This window comes from Eschrichtius robustus, chromosome 6 (assembly GCF_028021215.1).
Source record: "Eschrichtius robustus isolate mEscRob2 chromosome 6, mEscRob2.pri, whole genome shotgun sequence".
Classification (NCBI taxonomy): Eukaryota; Metazoa; Chordata; class Mammalia; order Artiodactyla; family Eschrichtiidae; genus Eschrichtius; species Eschrichtius robustus.
Genome location: NC_090829.1, coordinates 69,695,216 through 69,717,946, shown reverse-complemented (window position 1 = coordinate 69,717,946; position 22,731 = coordinate 69,695,216). Strand labels below are relative to the sequence as shown.

Genomic DNA, 22,731 nt, shown 5'->3' with positions numbered 1-22,731 from the left:
GGTATCCAGTAACTGATAAATGCTGTACCTCCTTTATTATTTGTGCCACTTTGCTGCTTCAAACAGTACTGCCCAGATTTCCTTGAGAAAGATCAAGCCCAGAGACTCATATGCCACTTTTCCACACCCCAGTTTATGTGCTTAGAATGTAATACAGCATTCCAAGTAGCAATAGTGCAAAAGAATGCATGCCAAATTTTGCTAAACTATATTCAAGTTTTAACAGCCATAAAAATGGCTCTGGTCATCCAACTAAAGAACAGATGAATTTATTAGATAAGATAAAATTCCACCACAAATCTAAAGGGGCCCTAGGGTCACTTTACAGACAAATTTAAAGGGGTGTCTTGCAACTGAGTCTAAGGATAGAGTAGGTCATGATGCAAGAACTTACCTCCATCTTCATAATAGTAACTATCACCATAAGCATTGGCTCCCGGGGACTCTGGAAAGTGTTTTTTTCGCTTTTTCTCTTCCTGTAACTCTTTTTCTTGCAGGAGTCGAGCTATGTCCTGCAAATACAAAGAGAAGGGAAATAAATATTACCAGAGGATGAACAAACTCCATACAGTGACCCTACAGGTCAATGGCCTGACATTCCACTGCCAGGCTTTTGTGGCTCTGCCTCCAGCTAGGCTCTCTAGACGTTCCGCTGTTAAGCTCATTCTGTCCAAATGCCACAGATGACTGCTCAATAGGAAGGGCACAAGATCCAGATGAGAGGGAAAGGTTTTTTTAATTGAGTTTAAATCTAACTCAACTTGAAGACATTCAAATGTAATGTTCCTAAAGCTGGCTATAGAACAGAATTTTTTAAATACATATTTACGGGCCCTTTTTCCAAGATGATGATTCACTAAGTCTGAATGAGGAAGAGTACCATAATCTCTAAACTTTTATAAACTGTATTTACAATGTAATTTAAAAACGTTTTTAAAAGAATTTTTCAGTTGATTCTGATTTAGCTTTGCATTAGAGGACCACTGTCTTAACTGTCAATAAAAAAGAGAAAACAGTCTTCCTCCTGTCTCCCCTCTGCTCTATCTCCAGGCAAGTTTTTAGCAGTTACTGAGTGATGAATAATAACATTCTGACTGCGTCCCCTAAACGATTACCGCCCCCCATGAAAACAAAGGTATATACAAATAACTGCAATACAACTAAATTATAAATGCCTCAAAAAAGAGGGTAAAATGTCTATGGGAGCACAAAAGAGGGAATATTATTTCTACTCAAACGGATTAGTTCAAGGCTTTGCATTAATGTTAGGTTTTGAACAAAGAACTGGATTCCAACAGGCAAGGGAAGAACAGAGAACAACATCAGCAAAGTTATAAATATTTTAATGGGCGTCAATCTAGTGAGGCTAAAAAACCTCACCTGGATCATAGGCGCCCTTTACAGACAATCTTAAGAAGCCTGACGTCTGTAATGTAAGGGATGAGGGGTTCCTAAAGGTTTTGAGCTAGAAAGTGACAATGTTCTGAATTTGAAGATTATTTCTACGAAAGGCCCAATAAAATAGCACACAAACTTTGTTCACGTACACTTTTTTGGAAAGAAGATCCCTAGCCGTCATCAGATTCTTAAAGATCTTACAAATATGGCAACAATACTCACCCATGCAAATGGTAATAACAGCCGTAGGTAGTTTGAGGGGCTAACTTCTTTATATTTACAATGAGGAATATAAGATGTGCTCAGATGTAAATGGTGCAAATTTTGAGGCAAGAATTAATCACTATTCTTCTTTTTGTAATTTTCTGAATAAGTCAAAGTGAAGAATATACTAAGACTGCAAGGCAAATAAAATTCATCTGAATGACTCAATTTCTCTTATATCAGTGTAGAAATAAGTTGGATACTGAGGCTAGGTAAATTAGCAAACATTATCCATATACTTGGCTTTTAATGTTCACAAAATAGCCTTACAAATCTGACTTTATGTTAATTACATGCCTAAATTCAAACTTATAAATATACTATTAACATATATCCTTTAACTGATTTCTATGCTGGAAACTTCTCATAAGTCTGTAAAATATATACATATATATTTGACAAGTAATCCATGTAAAAGTACTCACAAAATACTGCAGCTCAGAATGAAAGGTAAAGAACACAATCCCACTTAGAACACAAGTATAATTTTCATGCAAAGAAATCTGAATTTCTAATACTTTGATGGAAAAAAATCCCCTAAACCTAAAGAATATGATGATTTTCTTTTTCCCTTCCAGTTCAAGTCAGAGATGCTTTAGAGACACTGGGAGAGAAACATTAACTACTAAAATGGATTTCTTTGGGCCTGAATTCTTTATCTGTAAAGTAAAGAGTCTGAACTACTCAACCTTAAAGTCAAATGTCCTGACACCCTAATGCACCATTTTAATAAATCTGGGAGTGTTACCAGGTGCCATCCCCTGTGCCAGGTTCAGTGTATTTGATGTCTTGCAAAGCAATATACCAGTCAGTTAGGAAAAGAGAGAGGTGTGACAAGATAATTTATTCTCCCCAAAGTAATATCTGTTACAGAGTTTCCCAAATCCCTATTTAATTTACTGCAAAAGTAGGAAGAAAAATGTAAACACTTCCCTGAGTTGTCATGTTTACTAAGCACCCAACACTCATTTTCCTAAGTGGTTTGTTTTACTGAAAACAAAAAGTTTCCCTTGATATAACTGAATAAAAATATAAAGGAAAATTACCAGGTCCAACTGCCAGTAGAAATTATTCAACTGTACTCCAGGGACTTTATAATTGCTTTGCTGCTATTGAATTTAGTCCTAACGAATACATAGTAATAAGCCTTCTCAATGTGAAGAGCCAAAGATGAACCATAGAGAAACAAAGGTGATGCCCCTTTTGTACAATGCGTTAGCTAGTCAAAAGGAGGGCTCTTAACCAAGTAGAATAATAATAATCATAATGTCTCATGCACCTTAGCACCCAAACCTTTTGCTCTTCTAACCTCTCAGCTCTTTTCTGAGTAAGCTTCTTCTGTCTGAGAAGAACAAGAACAGCTAGCTAGACTTGAGGAGGGAAAGGATAAAGGAGGGAAAGGAATATTGCTGCTGTATTATAAACCGTGGTTTAGCCCAAGTCAGTTTTCTTCCCTGCTTTCCAACATTACTGCACAATGGGTTTAGTTAGGTGATTTCAATATAAAAAAATTCCCCTGAAACAAGCTGAAGATGGCAATTATTAGTCACAATGCTTGGATGCAGCTTAGTCACCCTTGACATAAACAACCTTCTTAGTCTTCAGCTTCCTTCCTGGTAAAGGTTAGCCTAGAACAGCATTTCCCAAGCTCTGTTTCTGAGAACACTGGTATCAAAAGTTTCTCCAAAAAAACCAGAAAGCATTCAATAGAAAACATGTATTATATCTAACTCTTTAAACACATTAGCTCATTTTGACACTTTGATAAAAAGAAAAGTAACCTGTTATCTTCCTGTAACCCAGGAATTTCCAAATTTATTTTGTGACGGATGCCTTTTTGTTACATAAAAAAATATAAACCTTATGAAACTAGTGTTCAATAAAACATAACTTGGGGGAAAAAAAATCTAAAAGAACTCATAAGCCCTTTTGAAGTCACATTCAATTATTTTTTAATTAATCAGGTAGACTTACTTTGGGTTAATAGGTAGAAACAACTCTGTTGCATAGAAGACTTTCTAGTAAATACGTTTATTGAAACAACACTCAGCTCTGGAAAACTGGAAGCTGTGAGCATAAGTAAGGGCACAGGTAAGGATCCCTGGAATGCTAGAGGAAAGTTATTTTAAGAGAAACATAGATTTACTGATTCCCTTCAATGGGTCAAACATTCTGCTAGAGACCTCCTATAGGGAAACAAGATACGTGCTCAATATCGTTAATGTTCTTATCTATTAAGTGCTAGAAGAAAAATGATTAACCTAATGTAAGACACGCAAAGATGAGTGCTCTAAGAGAAGCATTCATACAAACAAGGTGCAATGGAACCCAGAGGAACCCCGCGCATCTTTCTCAAGTAGAAGACAAATTACTGAACTGTGGTGCTGGATCCCTTAGGGTATTTTTATGGTTTATATGATTTTATATCAGGGTTACTTTCCCCTTAAAGTTTTCACCTCTACCATACAATAGTACTGGGATTCAAAATGAGAAAATCTTGGGTATAAAGACAATCTAAAGGAGATCTGAAAATGTGATTGTCAAATGACTGTCAGAAGAACAAAAAAAAGGAAGCCATTCCATTAGATTGCTTAATTTCTTTTATTAATTAGCAATTAATATATTAATATATTATATTATATATATTATATTAATATATTAACATCTAACTCAGTAGGGAACTCAAAGCAGGAATAAACCCAAAAGGGTTCCTCTATAAGACCAGAAAAAGAGAGTAACACCAATTCCATTGCTATAAAAATATCAGTATAACTAGGATAAAAAGAGAGAAGAATTTTCTCAACCAGAAGCCTCCCACTCACTCCCCCTGTCTGGCTATACATGTATAAACCTAATTCTAAAGTGCCAAAACATAGGAAAAAATTTCAGTTGCTAAAATTATTATTATCTGAGCTATTCTCTAGATATTACCAACTTATATAAATATTTTTTTAGAACACAAATTTCTAATGACCTCAAGAATGCTATGAAAAAGTACCATGGCTCACACTAGATTAATTTTTAATGTAAATTGGTTACTAAGTTTATCCCTGAACAGTTCACATTATAAATGGCTCCAAATTGTTGGACTAGTGCCACAGACTTTTCATAACATGGTTGGCCATGCTACTGTTTATTTACGCAAAAAAAAAAAAAAAAAAAAAAAAAGGTTTTCGCTAAAATAGTTTCACATTCACATATATTTGGACCTAGGTTCAAAGACACACATATGTATACATTCACGCACAATTAGCTAAGAGTTTTATTTAAGAATAACTGAGTTAAATCAACTAAACACACATTTCTTGGCTTCATTAAACAACACTGACAAATGCTAAAGCTGTGACCAAAGAGAAAGATCCCAATAAAATTAATCCCCCCATATTAATCACAAACTCATACAGTCCAGTATTACCAAAGGCTACAAGCCCCTTCAACAGGGCACCGAGAGGAAGGAAGGAGGGAAGAGGGAAAGAGAGAAAAGAGGGAGGGAAAGGAAGGAGGGAGAGGCCACAATGCTGGTAAGAATACAAAAGACCTTTTTTAAACTTTTCTACATCTGTCTCCCCAATGGAAATGCTACCTTCCTTACATCTGTGCTCTGTTAAAAAACACAATAAAATTATACCATAACAAAGCTAGACATGCTAATTCACCCACACAAAGTCATATAACTCTACTCATGAACAATGTTGTTCAGAAAAAAATCTGTCCCAAGAGGAAAGGGGCCTTGGATTCTACATCTGGTTGTTTTGGGGGACTATGAACTACCCAAGAGAGTTGACCCCAAAAATCTCTAAAAGAGATTTGGGTGAAAATCCAGAGAGGAATTTTCCACAGCCTTGCCGTTCAGTAAGAACTCATTAGCTAAGCAGACTCTACAAGGAAGCAGAAGAGCACGGGGCGGGGTGAGGAGGGGGAGAATTCGGATAGTTGATGAGTAACAGGCAATGCAAAGTTGCCCAGAAAAATTAGCACAGTTGTCTTAGTCTCCCCTATTAGGCACCCTGGACTAAAATAAATAAGCATTATCATACATCCTTCAACACCAAACTTTACTAATGCAGATTTTGTTTACTTAATATAACAACATACTAGTCAGCTGGAAGTCACATTTTTCTACAACAGAAGAACATTTTGGCAGGACAGCCATCTAATCTAAGGCATCAGTGAAAAGTCAAAAAAAGTCTGAAAGCAGTTTTTTAAAGGCTAGTCTCATTAAACGTCCACAACTGGATTTCTCATCTCTCATTCCACTGCACTGGGGAAGGGGGAACATTTCAGTAGGTCAAACAGTAGTGGAAGGCAATGTAGTAGGAGGCAGTAAAGGCATAAACTCCTGAAGATCCCTCAGATCAGACCATACTAGAACACACCTAAGCCTGTGTATTGTTTCCCCTTTCTAATTTCACGCTTATCTCCCTATAAGAGAAATCAGAGTTGTTGTTAAGGGGCAGAATGGTGGGGAAAACACCTGGCAAGAAAGCAAAAAGGAAAGAGCAACTATTAATTTAATATGTGGCAGAGACTTTATATACATAATTTTATTTAAACTTCACAACAGCCATTTGGGGTAAGTGTGGAGTTATCATGGACTTCTTCAATTTGGAACCTGAGGTTCTACATGGTTAAGTGAGATGCTGAAAGTCTCAGCTAAAAGTTAAATGGGTAAGATTCAAACCCAGGATAGTCTAACTCCAAAGTCTCTGTGTTCTATGTTGTGTCACAGTATATCCAGGTCAGAGGCAGTCAGTCAGGAGACTGAACTGTACAGACATTTCTCTGGCATCTTATTGTAGCTTGGGACCAGTAATTTACTTCTTCAAGACTTAATTTCTTCATCTGAAAAATGCAGTTATTCACTACACTACACACTTTATATAGTATAACAATGAGATTATTGTGATTGCTATTTAGATTCCACATGCGTAAAATAAAGTATTTTGGTTTCCCGAATACTGTTTTTCCCCGAATGGGGTGGGGGGGGGGTGGTAATTACAGGACACCAGTAGCATTTATAAGAAGCCAACTTCATTACTCTGTGATTTTTAAAATAGAAGCTTTCCTGTCTACAAAACATAATCCCTTCTTTCAGTTGCCAGTTTCATCTCCAAGGCAGTCTTGACTATAGAGATGCAACACATCCTGTAGTAAGAAAGAGCTCCTGTGTTGCCAACAGGAAGGATGAAAAGGAATCCTTAATTCCTACTTACAACTCTGATCATCACATAATCATGGTTTGTTTCTTAAAGAAATAGCTAAATACACTCACACCAGGCGTCTCACACTCACCTGGCATTGAACAAGGAGTTCCAGAGGAACAAGGATGGCTCAGTGTAGGAACAGGAGATGCAGGCTGGTTCACTGATAACCCTGATTGTATCTATTTAATAGGGTGATCGTATGTGCCAGTTTGCCCAGGAGAGTCCCAGTTTATGTACTTATTAACAGCACCCCCTTTAACCCTGAAAAGTATTTCTGAGTATGCAAAATACGATATGGTCGTTCTACTATCAAAAATAATAAATCATTTTTTCCTTATTAATCAAGACAATGGCCAAGAACAGCACAATAGGTGTAAAAAAAGCAGAGAATCAATGCAAATTGAAAAGGAACCGTCTGAAATGCTGAAAACATAACACAAAAGCAAGTGATCATTAAGTGCAAATTCAAGTCTTCTCACAAACCATATACTACTGCTAATTTTAGCCATTTTCAGCTTTAAAAACAACAGTTTAAAAATATATACAGAATCAAACAGATCATTGTTTTGAGGCAGCGTATCACAGGAGAGTGAAACCATTAACAAAAAAGAATGAGAGCAATGAACAGTCCCTGACTCCTGTTCAGGCTACACTCAAGGTCTGCTCTCCCTAAAGTTGTGGGAATAACCCGCAGACAGACACCCAGTATTGAGCTGAAGCGTCCCTTAAAAATTCATTTATACCAAGAACTTCAGAACATGATCTTATTCGGAAATAGGATCTTTGCAGATATAATTAAGAGGAGATCATACTGGATTAGGGTGGGTCCTCAATCCAATGACTGGTGTCCTTATAAGAAAACAAAAGGGCAAAAAAGATATAGGGAAGAAGGCCATGTGACAATAAAGGTAGAGACTGACATGATGCAACTACAAGCCAAGGAATGCCAGACAGCCAAGAGCCACCAGAAGCTAGGAGGAGGCAAAGAAGGGTCTTTCCTAATAGGTTGCATGGCCCTGCGAACATCTTAATTTCGATTTGCAGCCTTCAGAACTGTGAGAGAATAAAGTTCTATTGTCTTAAGCCACGTTTGTGGTAATTTGTTACAGCAGCCCTACGGAAACGAATTCACAATTTATGTCAAATTATCCATTATCATCTTTTAAGATTGCACCACTTAAACAACTGGTCAAAGGGCAATAAACAGTGGTTCATGGAGGGCGACCCTTGGACTACGCACCCCAAAAGGGGAGAGTTCTGCTGTCCAGCCAGCAACCCTACACCGAGCCCGTGAATACAGAAAGTCACAGCCCTGGAGCTCAGCAGTCCTCCCCTGCGGGGTGGAGGGGCATTCACTAAGTTGTACCTCATCCTTCTTCTCCTGAATGCGTCGTCTCTCGGCCTCAATAGCCAGCTTCTCCTGAATCTCCTGAGCAATTTCACAGTCTTGTTGTTCACTAAAACACAAAGGTGAAAACAACATGAATAAAGAACATAAGGAGTGACTTTTTCCTAAACACAATTTCCTGAATACTCACTATGAGCCAGTGCATATTTTTATCTCACTTAATCTTCACAATAATGATGCAAAGAGGTTGGTATTGTCATATCCTACAGATGAAAAAACTTGAGGCCCAGAGTAGTGGAATCATTTCCCTAAGATTGCAGAGAAAATAAGTGGTAGAATCAGAATGCAATACCCAGACACTACAATGGAAGGCTCCAGGCTTTTTCTATACTACCATATCACCTCACCCTACTGGGGTTGCTTTACAGAGACAGGCATGTTCCCTCAAAGGAGATGTATACTATGAGAATAAGGTCCACAAATAACCTAATACGTACAGAATATGCAGAAAAAAATTGGGAGTGAGTTCACTAAAATGTCAATAACGCTGTGGACACCTAAAGGTGGTGGTATGACTTTAAAATGATTTTTATAAATTTTTTAATTAGAGGCATTTTTTTTCAGGTTCAATAAAACTTTTAAAAAGGGGGGAAAAAAACCCAGTGTATATTCCCTAGCTTTAGGTCCCAGGAGAAACCTCTGTGGCTGATGCCAGTTTTCTTAATACTCTGGCCACTAAAAAACCCAAATGTTGTAATACTGCTGCTACCACAGTTTTGTTTTGTTTTGGCATTTGTGCATTCAAAAAGATTCAAACAACACCTGCTATCATCCAGGCACCACGCTCAACACTGAGGATACGAAAATAAATAAGTCTCCATCCTGCACTCGGAAGCCCACAGTACATTTTGGTGGGAGAAACAAGACAAATCATTTTGGTGGGAGAAATAGATCCTTTAAAACAGCACCTATGAAACAGTGGTTCCAACAGAAGATGGGGTTTGGATCTCTCAGAGATGGCTACAGGTACACAAGTCTTCTGGTTGCAGATTTTAAGAAAAGTCACTGGGCAGTTTATAACTCTAGAGTGTGACAGTGCTGGGGAGCCAGCCTTTACACAGCCTTTACAACCTTTAACTGCTAACTAGGAGAGAGATACAGGCATGTTTAGAGTTCACTATCTAAAAAGATGCTGGAGCAAAATTACAATTGTGGTTTATGTATGCAGTTCGTTTGCTACACAAATATTTCCTCTTATTCTCCCCCTGCCAGTTGAACTTAAAGTACTCAGTTAATCTAGTCTTGGTTGTATATTCCATGTTTAATGGCAGTCTTTTGTAACTGAAAAGTGTTGGGTGTGGGGGGCAATAGCCTAACTTCTCTGGAGGAATCGAAATCCATACATTCTATTCTAACAAAACTGAGGGGGTGAAGACTATTCTCATTTGTATAAAGAACTGGTCACTTTCAACACGTTTGGAAATAGGTATAGATGAAAGTAGATGTGTGCGCACATGGGGGTATGTATGTATGTGTATAACGCACATACAGGACAGAAAGGGAGGAAGGGAATACAAGACAGAGAGCACAGGCCAGAAGCAGAAATGGCAAGCTTTTTTAGAATCAGTAGAAAAATCACTGGACAAGATGCCTGGAGACCTGATTTCCAGTCCTGCCACTGTTAACCAGTGAATCATGCCCTCTTATGTCGTCTTATGAGCTATAAAAGTTTTTGGACTTAATGACTTCATATTACAGGTCTAACATTCAAGGATTCTGAACCATTCAAACCACAGAATTGAAAATAAAAATCTACTCATTTTTTATTTCCATACCTTCTTTTCGTTCACTTACTTTTTTTTTTAAACTTACCAAAAAGTGTTTATTAATCTAGTTTTAAAAATATGGAATGCTTCACAAATTTGTGTGTCGCTTTGGCAAACGCTCAGAGTTTTTTTTTCCCTGAGTCCCTTAAAGGCAATGGCTATGTTTTATTCATATCTGTGCTCTCTGGTGCCTTTCATGGTGGCAGAGTTATTAGCAAGAGCCAGTAAGAATGTTTATGTACAAAATAAGGAAGCTGAATAAAATCATGAATGAAGTCCTCTCTGAAAATAATAAAATAGAAAAACCCTTCCTCAAAGGCAGCAAAAATAATAGGCTATCCTGTTTATTTAAACATGACAACTAAAGTAAATAGAAGGGTCCCTTCACTTCCTCCTTTACCCCTTCCTCCTCAAAACAATTTTGTGGTTAAATCCACCATTAGAGATTTAGGTATAGGAGCCTCTCTCATAGAAGAAATGTACTCTGTGAGCCTTTAAGACATTAAAAAGAATAAAAAGTCATTTTGCTGGAAGAGACCTTAGACATGATCTCTCCATTTAGGAGGAGACAGAGAAATAACTTTGGTCAGACACTGAAGTTATGAAGAGAACTACGGGTACGATTAAGAGCTTTCCAAAAGATTCTGCCTCTACTTAAAAAGCAAGGGGTTTGGGACTTCCCTGTGGTCCAGTGGTTAGGACGTGGTGCTTTCACTGCTGGGGCACAGGTTTGATCCCTGGTCAGGGAACTAAGACCCCGCAAGCTGTGCGGCGCAGCCACAAAAAAAGAAAAGCCAGGGGTTCGAGGAAAATAGGAGTAGCAAACACTGCTAGGAAACAATAAAGGAACCCAACAGACCTCATAAAGTTCTTTGACATCCAGTATTTCGCTGGATTCCCCCCAAAAGCCCAGGAGGCAGAGGGGACAGAGATCATCTCCCCCCTGTACAGGTAAGGAAAACTGAGTCAGAGAGGTGGACCAAATGACTCAAAGTCATCAGTGAAGAGTGCTGAGTCCACACCAGAAACCACATGTCCCAAAACCTAGTAAAGTATTCCAACAACAAAGACAATTTTTTTAATTCAAAGGAAACTATGGGATAGTCACTGTAGGAATTGTAATCTAATAGTGAAAGGAATCAGAGGAACAGATGGAGAGAGAGTCCTCTTCCCTGCCCTGGTTGCTGACCCCACAGAGAAAACCAGTCAGGGCATGATGCCCTCCCAATCCCCAAGTCCTCACAGGTCTTTGTAGCGCTTCTGCAGCTGAGCCTGAGCTTTCAGATCTTCCTCTTGAAGCTGCTTAGCCACCTGGAGATCATGCTGGACCAAACGGTTCCGCTGAACGTTCGATGCCAAATGATGCTCAACTGGATAGTAAAATTGGAGAGAGGAATTATAAGGCTTTGGCTTATTAATGGTAAACCTGAGAATAAACTTAAGAAGAGCCTTTCCATTAAAAAGGGCTTCACATCCATCATTTCATCTTATGCTCTAAATAACACTATATAATACGCAGCACAGGAGTTATTATTTTCATCTTTTCATTGCAGAAAAAGAGAATCAGAAAGGTTAAGTAATTTGTATTGGGCACAAGATAAAATAGTGGCAGTGCCAGGACTTCTACTCAAATAATCGAAAACCAGGGCCAGTGTTCTTTCTGCTCCACAAGTTGCCACCTTATTTATAAAATACTATTTCAATACTGAATTTTTATACTGACACACGAATTAATGATTCACAAATTACAAAGTCATACGTACTTTTGTATAACACATATAACTTAGATTTACTTTTCATGAGTACATACATAGAAATTCAGAAAAATCTACAATCTAGACACTGCCCTCGCCTGGGAAAAGATGTTCAGGCCTCCTAGGGGAAGGAACCCATCCCTCTGCCAGCCTTCTACACGCCCCCGATACATGTATAACCACTATCTCCCTCCTACAGCACTAAGGCAAAGGAAATGGTTCAAGTCCCTCTTTTCCTCCGATACACCCAACAGTCTTCTCATCCCTAGCAGCTATCTGACTTCAAAACACCCAGAATTTCATTCTTCACAGAGGTGTCATTTGCCTAGACAGATCTCTCAGGATGGATGGGTGATATAGCCCAATGACTCTCTTTTCTCCCTGCCTCACCCTGAGAAATCTGCCTCAAGCTACCACTAAAAAAGAAAACTGAAGGAGCACGCAGAGGGCTATTACTCACTCTCTTGTTCCTGCAGGCTGTGGGCCAGGGTGTGGTCCTCCAGGACAGCAAAATCTCGGCACACTGCAGAGGATGAGGGAGAAGAGCAGACAGGAAGCCTCATTAGTAGAATTTAACATAAAAAGAAAAAGATCTTGTTCAGGACTTCAAAGACTCCATCCTAATACTTTAGGATGACCAACTTTATAACTCGCAATGCACAAAACAGTGACTAGTTAGTATAAAGTCTTCATCCACAAAAACCCACATAGTACCAGCTCAGGGCCAAGAACAAGCTGTCACAAAATAATGGTTAGGTCCCTAGCCTAAGGAAATTAATCACAGAATCAGAACCCAGAGGCCCAGAAATTCTAATCCATTTCTATAAAAAGAGGGCAAGGACTGCTGTAATAATAAGAGACAAGAATGTTTCACATACTGCAGCTGAAAAAAATCTGAATTTTTGCATGGTCAGAGGAGTTAAGCCATCTGGGAGTCAGAGGATCCTTTCCCAGAGACTTATGTGTATCCTGGTGCTCTTAAGGAAAAACACACCTTTATTAGTCCCTTAGGCAGGAGCAGATCTCTACTTTAGGTGTAGTCACATTCTTCAATGGGTCCACACCCTCAGACACGAGTTAGAACTGGTTCTCTACGTCTCTCTAAATATAGAGCTGCCTAAAGGGAGCCTGCAAACCAAAAGACAGTGGGAACCTTGCAGAGTACCAGGCATCTGCCCCTAACTTTGCCTCCGTCTGGAGAGCCAGTCAAGAGCATTTCCTGGACTACTTTCTTAGACACAAATAAGAAGAGATAGTCTTAAAGGTCCATTCCACCGCAAACTGTAATTTAAACTTCTGCTTCTTAAAACAAACATACATATGAAGGACTCTTATCATGAAAAATGCTGTTTTGTTTGTTTTAAGGACGTGCAGTTTAGGTGATATATCCTTACTCTATTCCAAACATGTACCTCACATTAAAGAGGAAAGTTCCCAAAGCCTCAGACTATTACAATGTGTAGGACTCATGAAACTGTCCTCTAGGGCTTACCAGAGTTTACAGATTTCTTTCTGCAGCTCTGACTTTGTCTGTGAAGACATTTAATTAAAACAGAATGAAAAGACATTCCTTTGTCATTCTTAGCGCTTATGTATGTTCACATACACATTCACACAGCCCTGTCCCTCGCTGAGAGATAATGCAACTAAAAAGCAGGCAGAGCTTGGAGACATCAAGATTACTCTGAAAAGGTTTTAAGATGGAAAAATCATTTCTGCCCCAAAATCACATTAAACCGAATATGACCTACTTAGCCCTGGCTCAAATGCAACTACAAAACCAGCAATTTCAATAGAAAGTCCTGTTCTTTTACATCCAATATATTCTCAGCAAATTCTAACAACTTGAGGCCGAGGTCAAAGTTCCCCAATATTTCACAGAATGAAAGTGCTTTCAAGAAGAGCTAGTTAAACCACTTATTTAATAGGTGAGGAAAATAAGGGCCAGAAGGAAGAAAGGGCTTATTAAGGCTATATACATAGTTTGCCGGTGGCAGGGCTGGGAGTCAGTTTCTCAGCAAGCAAGAGCTGTTTCTGCTCCTGACAACCAGCCCTCCTGGACTCTGGTAAACCACAGTCGGAACAGACTGAAAGAAGATATTCTATACTGACCAACATGCATTCTCTAAAACACTTAGCTGATTAACATTAATTAATTAAATGTCTAAGACACGTATGGATTTAGTTCATAGAAAACAAATATTCAGAATGAATATTTTAAAATGTTTAAAAGCCACTTCAATTTATGTTATTAGAGCAGAAAGGTACGCCAAAATAATATATTTTATATGCTTTTAATATTATGCTGAATAAAATAAAAATTATAAAATTACTACAATTTTCCCCGTGGATAACCATGTGAATAACTGCAATAATTTCATGTTTTTTATTTCAGTCAGCATGACATTAAAAATATAATGTTTATGGATACATATACCTGTAGTAAAAATATATGTTTTTAATATCTGGCACTGACATAGTGACCCCTAGAGACACAAGCAAAGGGGCAGGTGTGCCTTTACCATATATATGCTGTTCCACTGCTTTACAAACTAGAGAAGACTGAAGGAAGTGAGGCAAAATATTAACATCTATTAAATTTAGGTGATAGGTTCCTGGGTTTCTATATTTTCTGTGCTTTTTGTAATGTTTTACATATACTGCACTTAAATTCTACAGCTAAATATAAAACCTTTTAAAATTCACGTCTTTATTTCATCAGCAGCACATATAAACCATAAACATGATGACGCATTTGACATATCATAATACACCAAGGAATTTATGAATTTATGATCACCTTAATAATGACTCTTCTTAATCATTTCTTAATATGTAAAAAGCAAGGCTGAAGTATATTTAATTATTGTGATTTGACCCTGAATCTTATTACAGTAGAGGCTGAATTGGTACCCACAAAATATGGGTAAGGCCTGCGCTAGAAAAGAACCTAGAAGATCTTCCATGACTACAAAGATGTACACACACTCATACATGCACAGGGTTGTATTGTCAATACACAGATTTAGCCCTTCAAAGTTTACTAAAAACTTCCAAATGTATCGTCTCATTTATGCAGAGATATTACTTACTTAATCCATAATTTCCTATGCATCCACTCTAGTTGCTTTCAAAGTCAGCCTCTGTATTCTTTGCAATGCTAATCTAATGCAAGCTGGGAAAATCACACCTCCAGCCACCTTGCAAAGCAGTAACCAGTTTGGGAATTACAGAAAACAATTCTCAGCCAGGACAAGTTCCAAGCCAGGAGCTTTGCTCCTCCTCTAATCCACTCTACTTTGAAGCAAACGGCTATGAACAGTACTGAGACTAAACAGCATAAACTCATCTCCCTACGTTTCCAGGCAGGCACATTTAAGACGAACTACTGGACCCTGGGCTATTATCCTGCCACTTCTCAAACTTTTTCCCTCCTATGTTCACTTTCATTCACCCTAATCTCAGGTTATCTTCTTGCCATTAAGCCAACCCCATCATTCTCCATTCCCATCCAGCCCTGCAATCTCTACACCTTCCACACAGTTAGTGCTGGATGTAGCATAAAGTAGGACTTCAGGAGATGCTCATTAATAGAAAAAATGAAGAAATACTGGTCAATAAAGTCAAAGAACAGAGTTCCACAGACAGGAGGAAAACAATGTTATGAATAGAATTAAGCTCTGTCGTCAATGACAGCATCACAGAGAGATGTAAAATTTTTCAGACATTCAAATAAAAACTAGAAACCTCTCCCTTTCTCATAAAAAGAACGGAGCTTTAGTGATTTTTAAAATCCAGATATGTACATATATACAGTGGATTAGTTTATATTAAGGCAAGCAAGTCTCAGGAATGGGAACTAGGATTTATATATCTCCCACCTATTTTCCTTGAAGAGAAAGATGATTCTCATTCATCTGTGGACCCCCCTAAATAAACAAATGGCATAGTACGCACCTAGTAAACACAGTTATTCAACAAACATTTGCTGAATTCTATTATTAGGAGGAATAAGTCATTTACAAGCCATCAAGGAGGTGGAGTTGACAGAAAGGTAAATAAGCATAATTTAAAATTTAATAAAGGTTATAAAGACCTATAGAAAATTCCTTGAAGGCATAAAAGTGGAGCAGTTGTGCTTGTTATGAACTGGGGGTAGGTGTAAGGAGTGGGGGTGACTTGGCAGAGCTGTATCAGGAAACCTTAAAGAAGTTAACATACAAAACCAACCTCAAAGAAAGGTTAAAACTCCTAGGGCAGAAGTGGTAAGCGTTCTTAGCAGAGGGACCAATTAACTCTATACAAACTAGAAGATGAGTGAAGAAGTCATTCCTGTTTTGTCATTTTTTTACCCACATCCCCAAACTTTCTGAAAATAAATTGCTATGAAAACTTAGCAAGCTTCCTCCCACATAAAAATGCCTGGATTACTAATACATTCACTAGAAACTATTTCTTTCAACTGTGTCTGTACTGCCTTTTACGTTCTGGTATAATTTTGTGAATTATTCTGTTTTAGTGTAAATGCTATTAGTAGCAGATGGAATACATACTCACTGCTTCGAGAGCTGGGTTTATGCTTACTTTCCTCTGTTCTGTACACATGCAAACACCCTCTATGAATGAGGAAGATGTTCCAGACACACATTTTGTCTTGAAAAGTTTGGTAAGGACAGGCAACTGCAATTGACATTGATATAATACTTTGTAGATTACAATGCACTTTCACACTTATTCCTCCTAACTGTCTGAGGGTCTGAAGGTTTTATCAATATCCTCATTTTATTTATGAGGAAACTAGGCTCAGAGAAATAAACTGGCTTGACCAAGATAACCCAACAAATGAGCAAATGAACTGCAAACCAACCTGAGCTCTTCTGGCCTCCAATATTTCTGCTCAAAGAACTCCTAGAAGAAATGGGTCTATGTTTAAGTATGTCAGAAAAGAGTGATATTATTAAATACTAATTAAAATAAGACAAATACGCATTAGGTTCTTTGAAATTGAGGATGAAATAAAATTTAGGTAAGGGTGGTGCATGTGTTCAGAAGGTGGGTTCCAGGTCCTAAAACAGAGCAATAAAAATGGACATAGTTTACTTTGTCTCACTATCTCCCAAGAAGAAGTCTCTAGCTATCACGGTTGGCCTGTGTTCACTTCTGAAAAGCAAGGACAAAAAAATTTTGCACAGTATTTCATAGATGACCTATAAGAAAAACCCTAGGTAGTAACTGCAGTGGGAAATTCCAAGGAAAATCTCCCTTTGGGATCTAACCACTTTCCCCTATCTCCATCCAAAATCAATGGCTTTTCTTCCCTTTGGTAAGAGAGTATTAATGAATTCAGACTAATGTGTCTCAGAGTTGTTAAAGACAATTTTAACTAAGAAATGATAACATAGGTAAAACCCCTAAGCCTTTGTCTGCTACCCTACAAGAGAAATGTCTCTCTAATCGATTAAAGAAGTCTCTTCCCTTTATTAAAAGCTTTAATAAAACTGCCTCAGTAGAAGAGAAATGGGATGCAGGTAAACTGTGAATAGACCTCATCCTAATGCCAAATCTTCCACATTCTCAGCCCCAGCAAAGTTTATATACAGGGACTAAGATGACATCAACATCACCACCACTAATACCAACACCGAAACCAGTCTCCAACCCCATCACCACCACCATCAGTGGGAGCTTCTTAGAGGTGCTCAGCTATGGAATGGAGACACTCTCCTAACCACCTGCCCCAATCATGAGCCCCAAAACAACAAACACAGCTTTGAGCCCCTGGTCCCTCTGACAACTGAAATTCCCCACTTTCAGGCAGAAAGCTGAAAACAATGAGAATAATACCCAAGTAATGTTTGAGCAATTAATTTATTAGGGATAAAGCGTAACTGAAAGGTAACCTTTGATCCTTCTCTGACTTTTAGTGTCTATAATTTCCATCTTGTTGAAATGAACAAAACTGAAGTACAGTATGACAGAGGAAATAGAGTGGCACCTCATTTTGGCTGATGCTAAAGAGGTAAACAACACAGGTGTTCCATTCTCATTTTCCTTGTTCCTAGTTAAAGTAGCCAATGGGAGGGCTACTTTTCTGATCAAGTCTCCAAATGCCCTGTTCTTTCCAATATACTATGGTTACTCCATCCGTCTGGGAGATAGAAGAGGCTTCTGCGCAGAGATCTAGAAAATAATTAAATCAGATCCACCTTCCTGTATTTATCGTCCTTAGTATAATTATCCCCCCTTACTAAACTACCCACAAAGTACACACAGACTTCTGCAATTCCTTTGTGAAAGACAAAGGCTTTCATTCCACATATTGCACAAATGACTGGGGCATCAAGTATCATTAACCACTGTTTCAATTGTTTGGGGATTTTTATGGTTATTGGTTTTGGTTTATGCTTTTCCTGGGTGGTTGGTGTGGGCATGAAACACAGAGAATGGGGGAGTCTTGCAAGTCTGAGGGAAGTTTAGTCACCATTACACAGATGATGGGCATAAGAACCCTTTTCTATCTGCCAGCGGTTCCTCTCTATTCTCTAAAAAATTCATAATCAACCTTCAGAAACCTCATTCAAATGTTACTTCTCTATTAATCCAATCCTATAGGACACAGAACCAAAACCATCACAACTGATACTCTCACACACCCAGCAGATTTCCTTATGCTTTTCTTCCCCCCAGTGATTTCACAACATGTAGTAAATATAACACTGGAGAACTAATCATATAAATACATGTACTCATTTGTTTTCCCCATTATACCATTCAAGATCCTGAAAGGTAGGAAAAATCTTACGGATCATTTTCTCTCCAATATTTATCTCAATGCCTGGGATGATGATTTTCAAATAAATCCTTGTGGAAAGGAGGGCTCCTGAGAAAAACGATGACTAGTATAAATGACGCACCACGAAATCTTGCATTTCCACATTCTCCAGCTTACCTAAACAAAGCTAAGAAGCTGCACGTCTACCCACAATGCCTTAAATGACAGTAAAGGGTTTCTGTTCCCAACACCCCAAATTTCAGATGTATTATAATGGACAGGATAATTACCTGATAGACTCCTAGAACACCTAGAAAAGTTGTACACTCAGGCAGGTGGTCAATTCTTGGTTCCTTTAGATGACAATTAAGTACATCACTCAAAATGGTTCTGAAAGTTAGAATAACATGCCAAGGATCACATAGTTAAATATGTGGCATTTACAAGATTAGACCCCAGGGCTATGAAAAATGTCTGTATACATGAGGACATGTTTATTAAGCTAAACAGCCTGACAGGGTACATAGGATTGTATGTGGCATTTAAAAGCAGAATGCACTGTGTGCTAAGGTGCTGGCATGACTTTTCAGAATCTGGAGCTAGTCCCCTGAGCTATTTGTTTGATAAAACTGTCTCATGTCCTCAGAAGTCCTCTATAGTTGCAGGCTGCCAAATAGTCCTGAAAATTAGAAAATGTTAATACATTAAGTATAAGGTGAATGAAAAACAAGTCAAGGATGACAGAACCAAAAAAAAAAAAAAAAAAAAAGTGGGAAGAGAGAAAAGTCCTGAGAAATCTAGTAACAGAAAGACATTTTCAGGGTTAATTATCCTTCCATCAACATTACAAAATGATAGAAAGCTACCCTTTTCATAAAAAGCTCCACAAAGACCAGAACAGTATAACCCAGGATTTTCTGCAAAGTTCTACCAAATATCTGATCTGCTAAAGTCACCACCTTGGTTAGAAGTCTAAAATGTCTTACAGCATCAAGAGGCTTTAATTCAAAATACCTCTGAACATAATAAAGGCCCTGGATGACAGGTTGGGTTCCCAAGTTTCCTCAAATATTTCTAAATTTCAGTCACTGTTCATAAAAAGGTGCTGATTCATCACTTTCTTACAATTATAGAAATTGATCATCAGAGAGGGTCTGAGTAGTTGTTGAGCCCAGCTTTATCCTGTCCAAATAATCATCTGGACTCCTCATAAATATTTAACCACAGGAAGCCCACTTCCTTTCAACACAGTTCCCTTTCGTGTAACTATAAAATGGTCTGTGGAAGGAGGAAACCTGCCAATCTATAGATATCATCCCTGGTCCTAGTTCCAGCCTCAGAGTGCACTCACATTCCCTACAGTGTATGTGGGTGTTTTGTACAAACCACTGGCAATCTTCGGTCTGTTGTTTCATACATACGATAGGTGACCATCCACATGGCATATTATATGGGCTATGCACAGGTGAAGTCCTGAAGGTACTCGCCATGATATGGGCAGAGCCCAGGGCTGATTTCTGAGCCTTTCTATAGTGTACACTGACTATAGCTGAAATACTTGATTTTTCAAGTTAAATTTTATTTAGAAAATACTAGAAAAGATAAACATCAAAATCCTAACATTGATCATGTACCGTAGGACTATAATGTAGCTTATTTTCCTTCTAAAACATTTCTATATTTTCCGATTTATCTACCATGAAATGGAATCTTATTATTTATAATCCCTTGTATAACATTTTACAATAAAAAAAATACATGTTTTTAATCTAATTTAAGCATCTAAACAGTGAAGCAGCAAATATTTACCACAGGAAAAAATAAGTTGCAGTAGCAATGTTTATGGATTCAATTTAATTATACTGTTTCCTTAAGGTTAGAGAATAAGTTTTTTTGTTTGTTTGTTTGTTTTTAAGGAAAAATGTATGCTAACAAAAACAAAGTCTACGTAAGACCCCAAATTTGCATCTGATCTTCCTGAGAACCAAAACAATCAGGGAAATATGAAAAGCTGTTCAGTTCTCATTATTGTAAAGGAGAAATAACACCAGTTCCTGACTGGAGAGAAATGTCTTATTAGTACCAAACACGAAAGCAAGTTCAGCCACCATGTTGGAACTTAAGTAGGAAACACTGAGTTATATAATGTACTCCTCAATAGTTCAAGCATGAGTTTTAAACACGTGTCTACATACACACAAACATATGCACACACCTTCAACAAAAGAACAAGACTGAGCTCAGTAAGGAGACATTTTAAAAAGCAAAACAACTGATTTAATCCCAACATTTAACTCTGATGCAATTTATCAAAATAGGTTCCTGAGCTTTTTTTTTTTTCCCCCTAATCCCCCCAGTTCAAAGTTAAATGAAAGCCCCAGTAACCCAAACCACTTGTTTGGCAAGGAGATATAGCTAACCACAGACACACTAGATTGCAGGCAAGTGGGTTTTGAAAACGCTGAGATAAGTCCTCAAATCAGAAGTACTACTTTAATATCACAGACCATCTGCATCATTATCAGAGACCACAGAGTAACTGGGTAACTTATTGGAAAAGTGAAAATGGCTAGGTCAGAAATTTCCATCTGACAGGGTAAAAGACTGAGGGTGAGAGGAATACTGAAAAAGGGAAGGAAGGTAGCAGGGTGGAAACAGCAGTTTTTACTCATCCTGGTAGAACTGCTGGATAGAGATAAGACTTTCCATTAGGAAATATCTGACTCAAGTTTTCATAAATGATTAAAAATACCCACAAACACAAACAACCTCACAAGCTTTCTGGGCTACAGGCATAAACTTTATGGACTGGTGCTTTGAAGCCAAACCTTTTTGTGTTGGCAGTAACAGAAGAAAAAAGTTACCCAAGAAAAATTACAACTCTCCAAAACCCCAAGTGAGGTGCATTCACATGGTCCAATGTTGGATGGAACAGGCATTAGAAAAGACTGCCCTAAACTGAACCAAATCTGTATGTTCTATCCATCCATCATTATTCTATCCACTAGGGTCACAAAAATTTTTTTCACACTATATATGGTAGCCACTAGTCACACATAGCTATTTCTTTAAATTAACCAAAATTAAATTATAAAAATTCAGTTCCTCAGTCTCACTAAAAACATTTTCAGTGCTAAATAGCCTTATGGGGCTGGTGCTTACCATTTTGGACAGTGAGGGATACAGAGTATGTCCACCTTCACAAAAGTTCTGTTGGACCACACTGCCCTAAACAATAATCACAGTATGACAGAAAGCACAGTGTCAATTTAGACAACCGGACCACTCAGCAGCATTTAAAACCATTTTAATCGTGTGTGTGTGTGTGTGTGTGTGTGTGTGTGTGTGTGTGTGTGAGAGAGAGAGAGAGAGAATGCATATTTATATTTTAACCAACAGATATAACTCGCTTTGCCAGTATGGACAACCAAGGGTCCTGAATATATTTTTAGTCTTGTAGTAGCTACTGATTTAACTTCAGAGTGCATTATTTCTCCTATGCTTCTTTTTCCTCAGGCTTAAGGTGGTGGTAGTTTTGCTAACCTCAGCCAGTTGAAAAGAATTAAGAGTTGTTGTACATCTATCAAGTAACCACTGTGCAGATACAGTCACAGAAACAAAGTGAACAAATATCCTCTTGGAAGGGAAAGTGAGCTATTAATTCAATATAGTTAAGGGAATTCGATTCTGTGAAATACAACTACTACTGAATAACCTACCAGATCTCTAATACCTTACAGATCATTTACCAAAGAACTGTGGATTCTCATTAGCAAATTATGCATTTGTGAATTTCAATTGGCTTGTAAAATTAAACTGATCATAATCAGAGGAGCCTTCTCCTAAATGTACTGTCTTTGGTGCCTTCCTTAAAGAACAATTACATTTTACATGGGTGTTCCACTTCAGAACAATTCAGGAATATATGAATTTACACAGCAGCTAAATAAATAATTACTCTTACTATCACAAAAATGATTAAAAAGGAAGCACTCCTGCTTTAAAATGATTCAGTTGATTTCTAAATAGATTTATAAAATTTCATAATTAAACATAGAAAGATGACTATCAAAATTACACTTAGGAAAAAATGAAACTCTTAAACAGTGTTAGAATTGTGTAGTACACTGCACAGAGCATTGGTAATGAGATATTCAGTGAATAC

The 22,731-nt window shown here is 37.8% G+C and overlaps 1 protein-coding gene across 1 annotated transcript in view; it reads right to left on the bottom strand.

Moving 5' to 3' along the window:
* The window catches only part of CCDC50 (coiled-coil domain containing 50), a 78,032-nt gene that overhangs the window by 28,021 nt on the left and 27,280 nt on the right, over window positions 1-22,731 (bottom strand). Inside the window, exons 3-6 of the mRNA XM_068545654.1 lie at window positions 12,255-12,317; window positions 11,284-11,410; window positions 8,233-8,323; window positions 395-512 (exon numbers count right to left, since the gene is read on the bottom strand). Of these exons, the coding sequence (XP_068401755.1) occupies window positions 395-512; window positions 8,233-8,323; window positions 11,284-11,410; window positions 12,255-12,317 (399 nt within the window). The remainder of the gene's footprint in view (window positions 1-394; window positions 513-8,232; window positions 8,324-11,283; window positions 11,411-12,254; window positions 12,318-22,731) is intronic.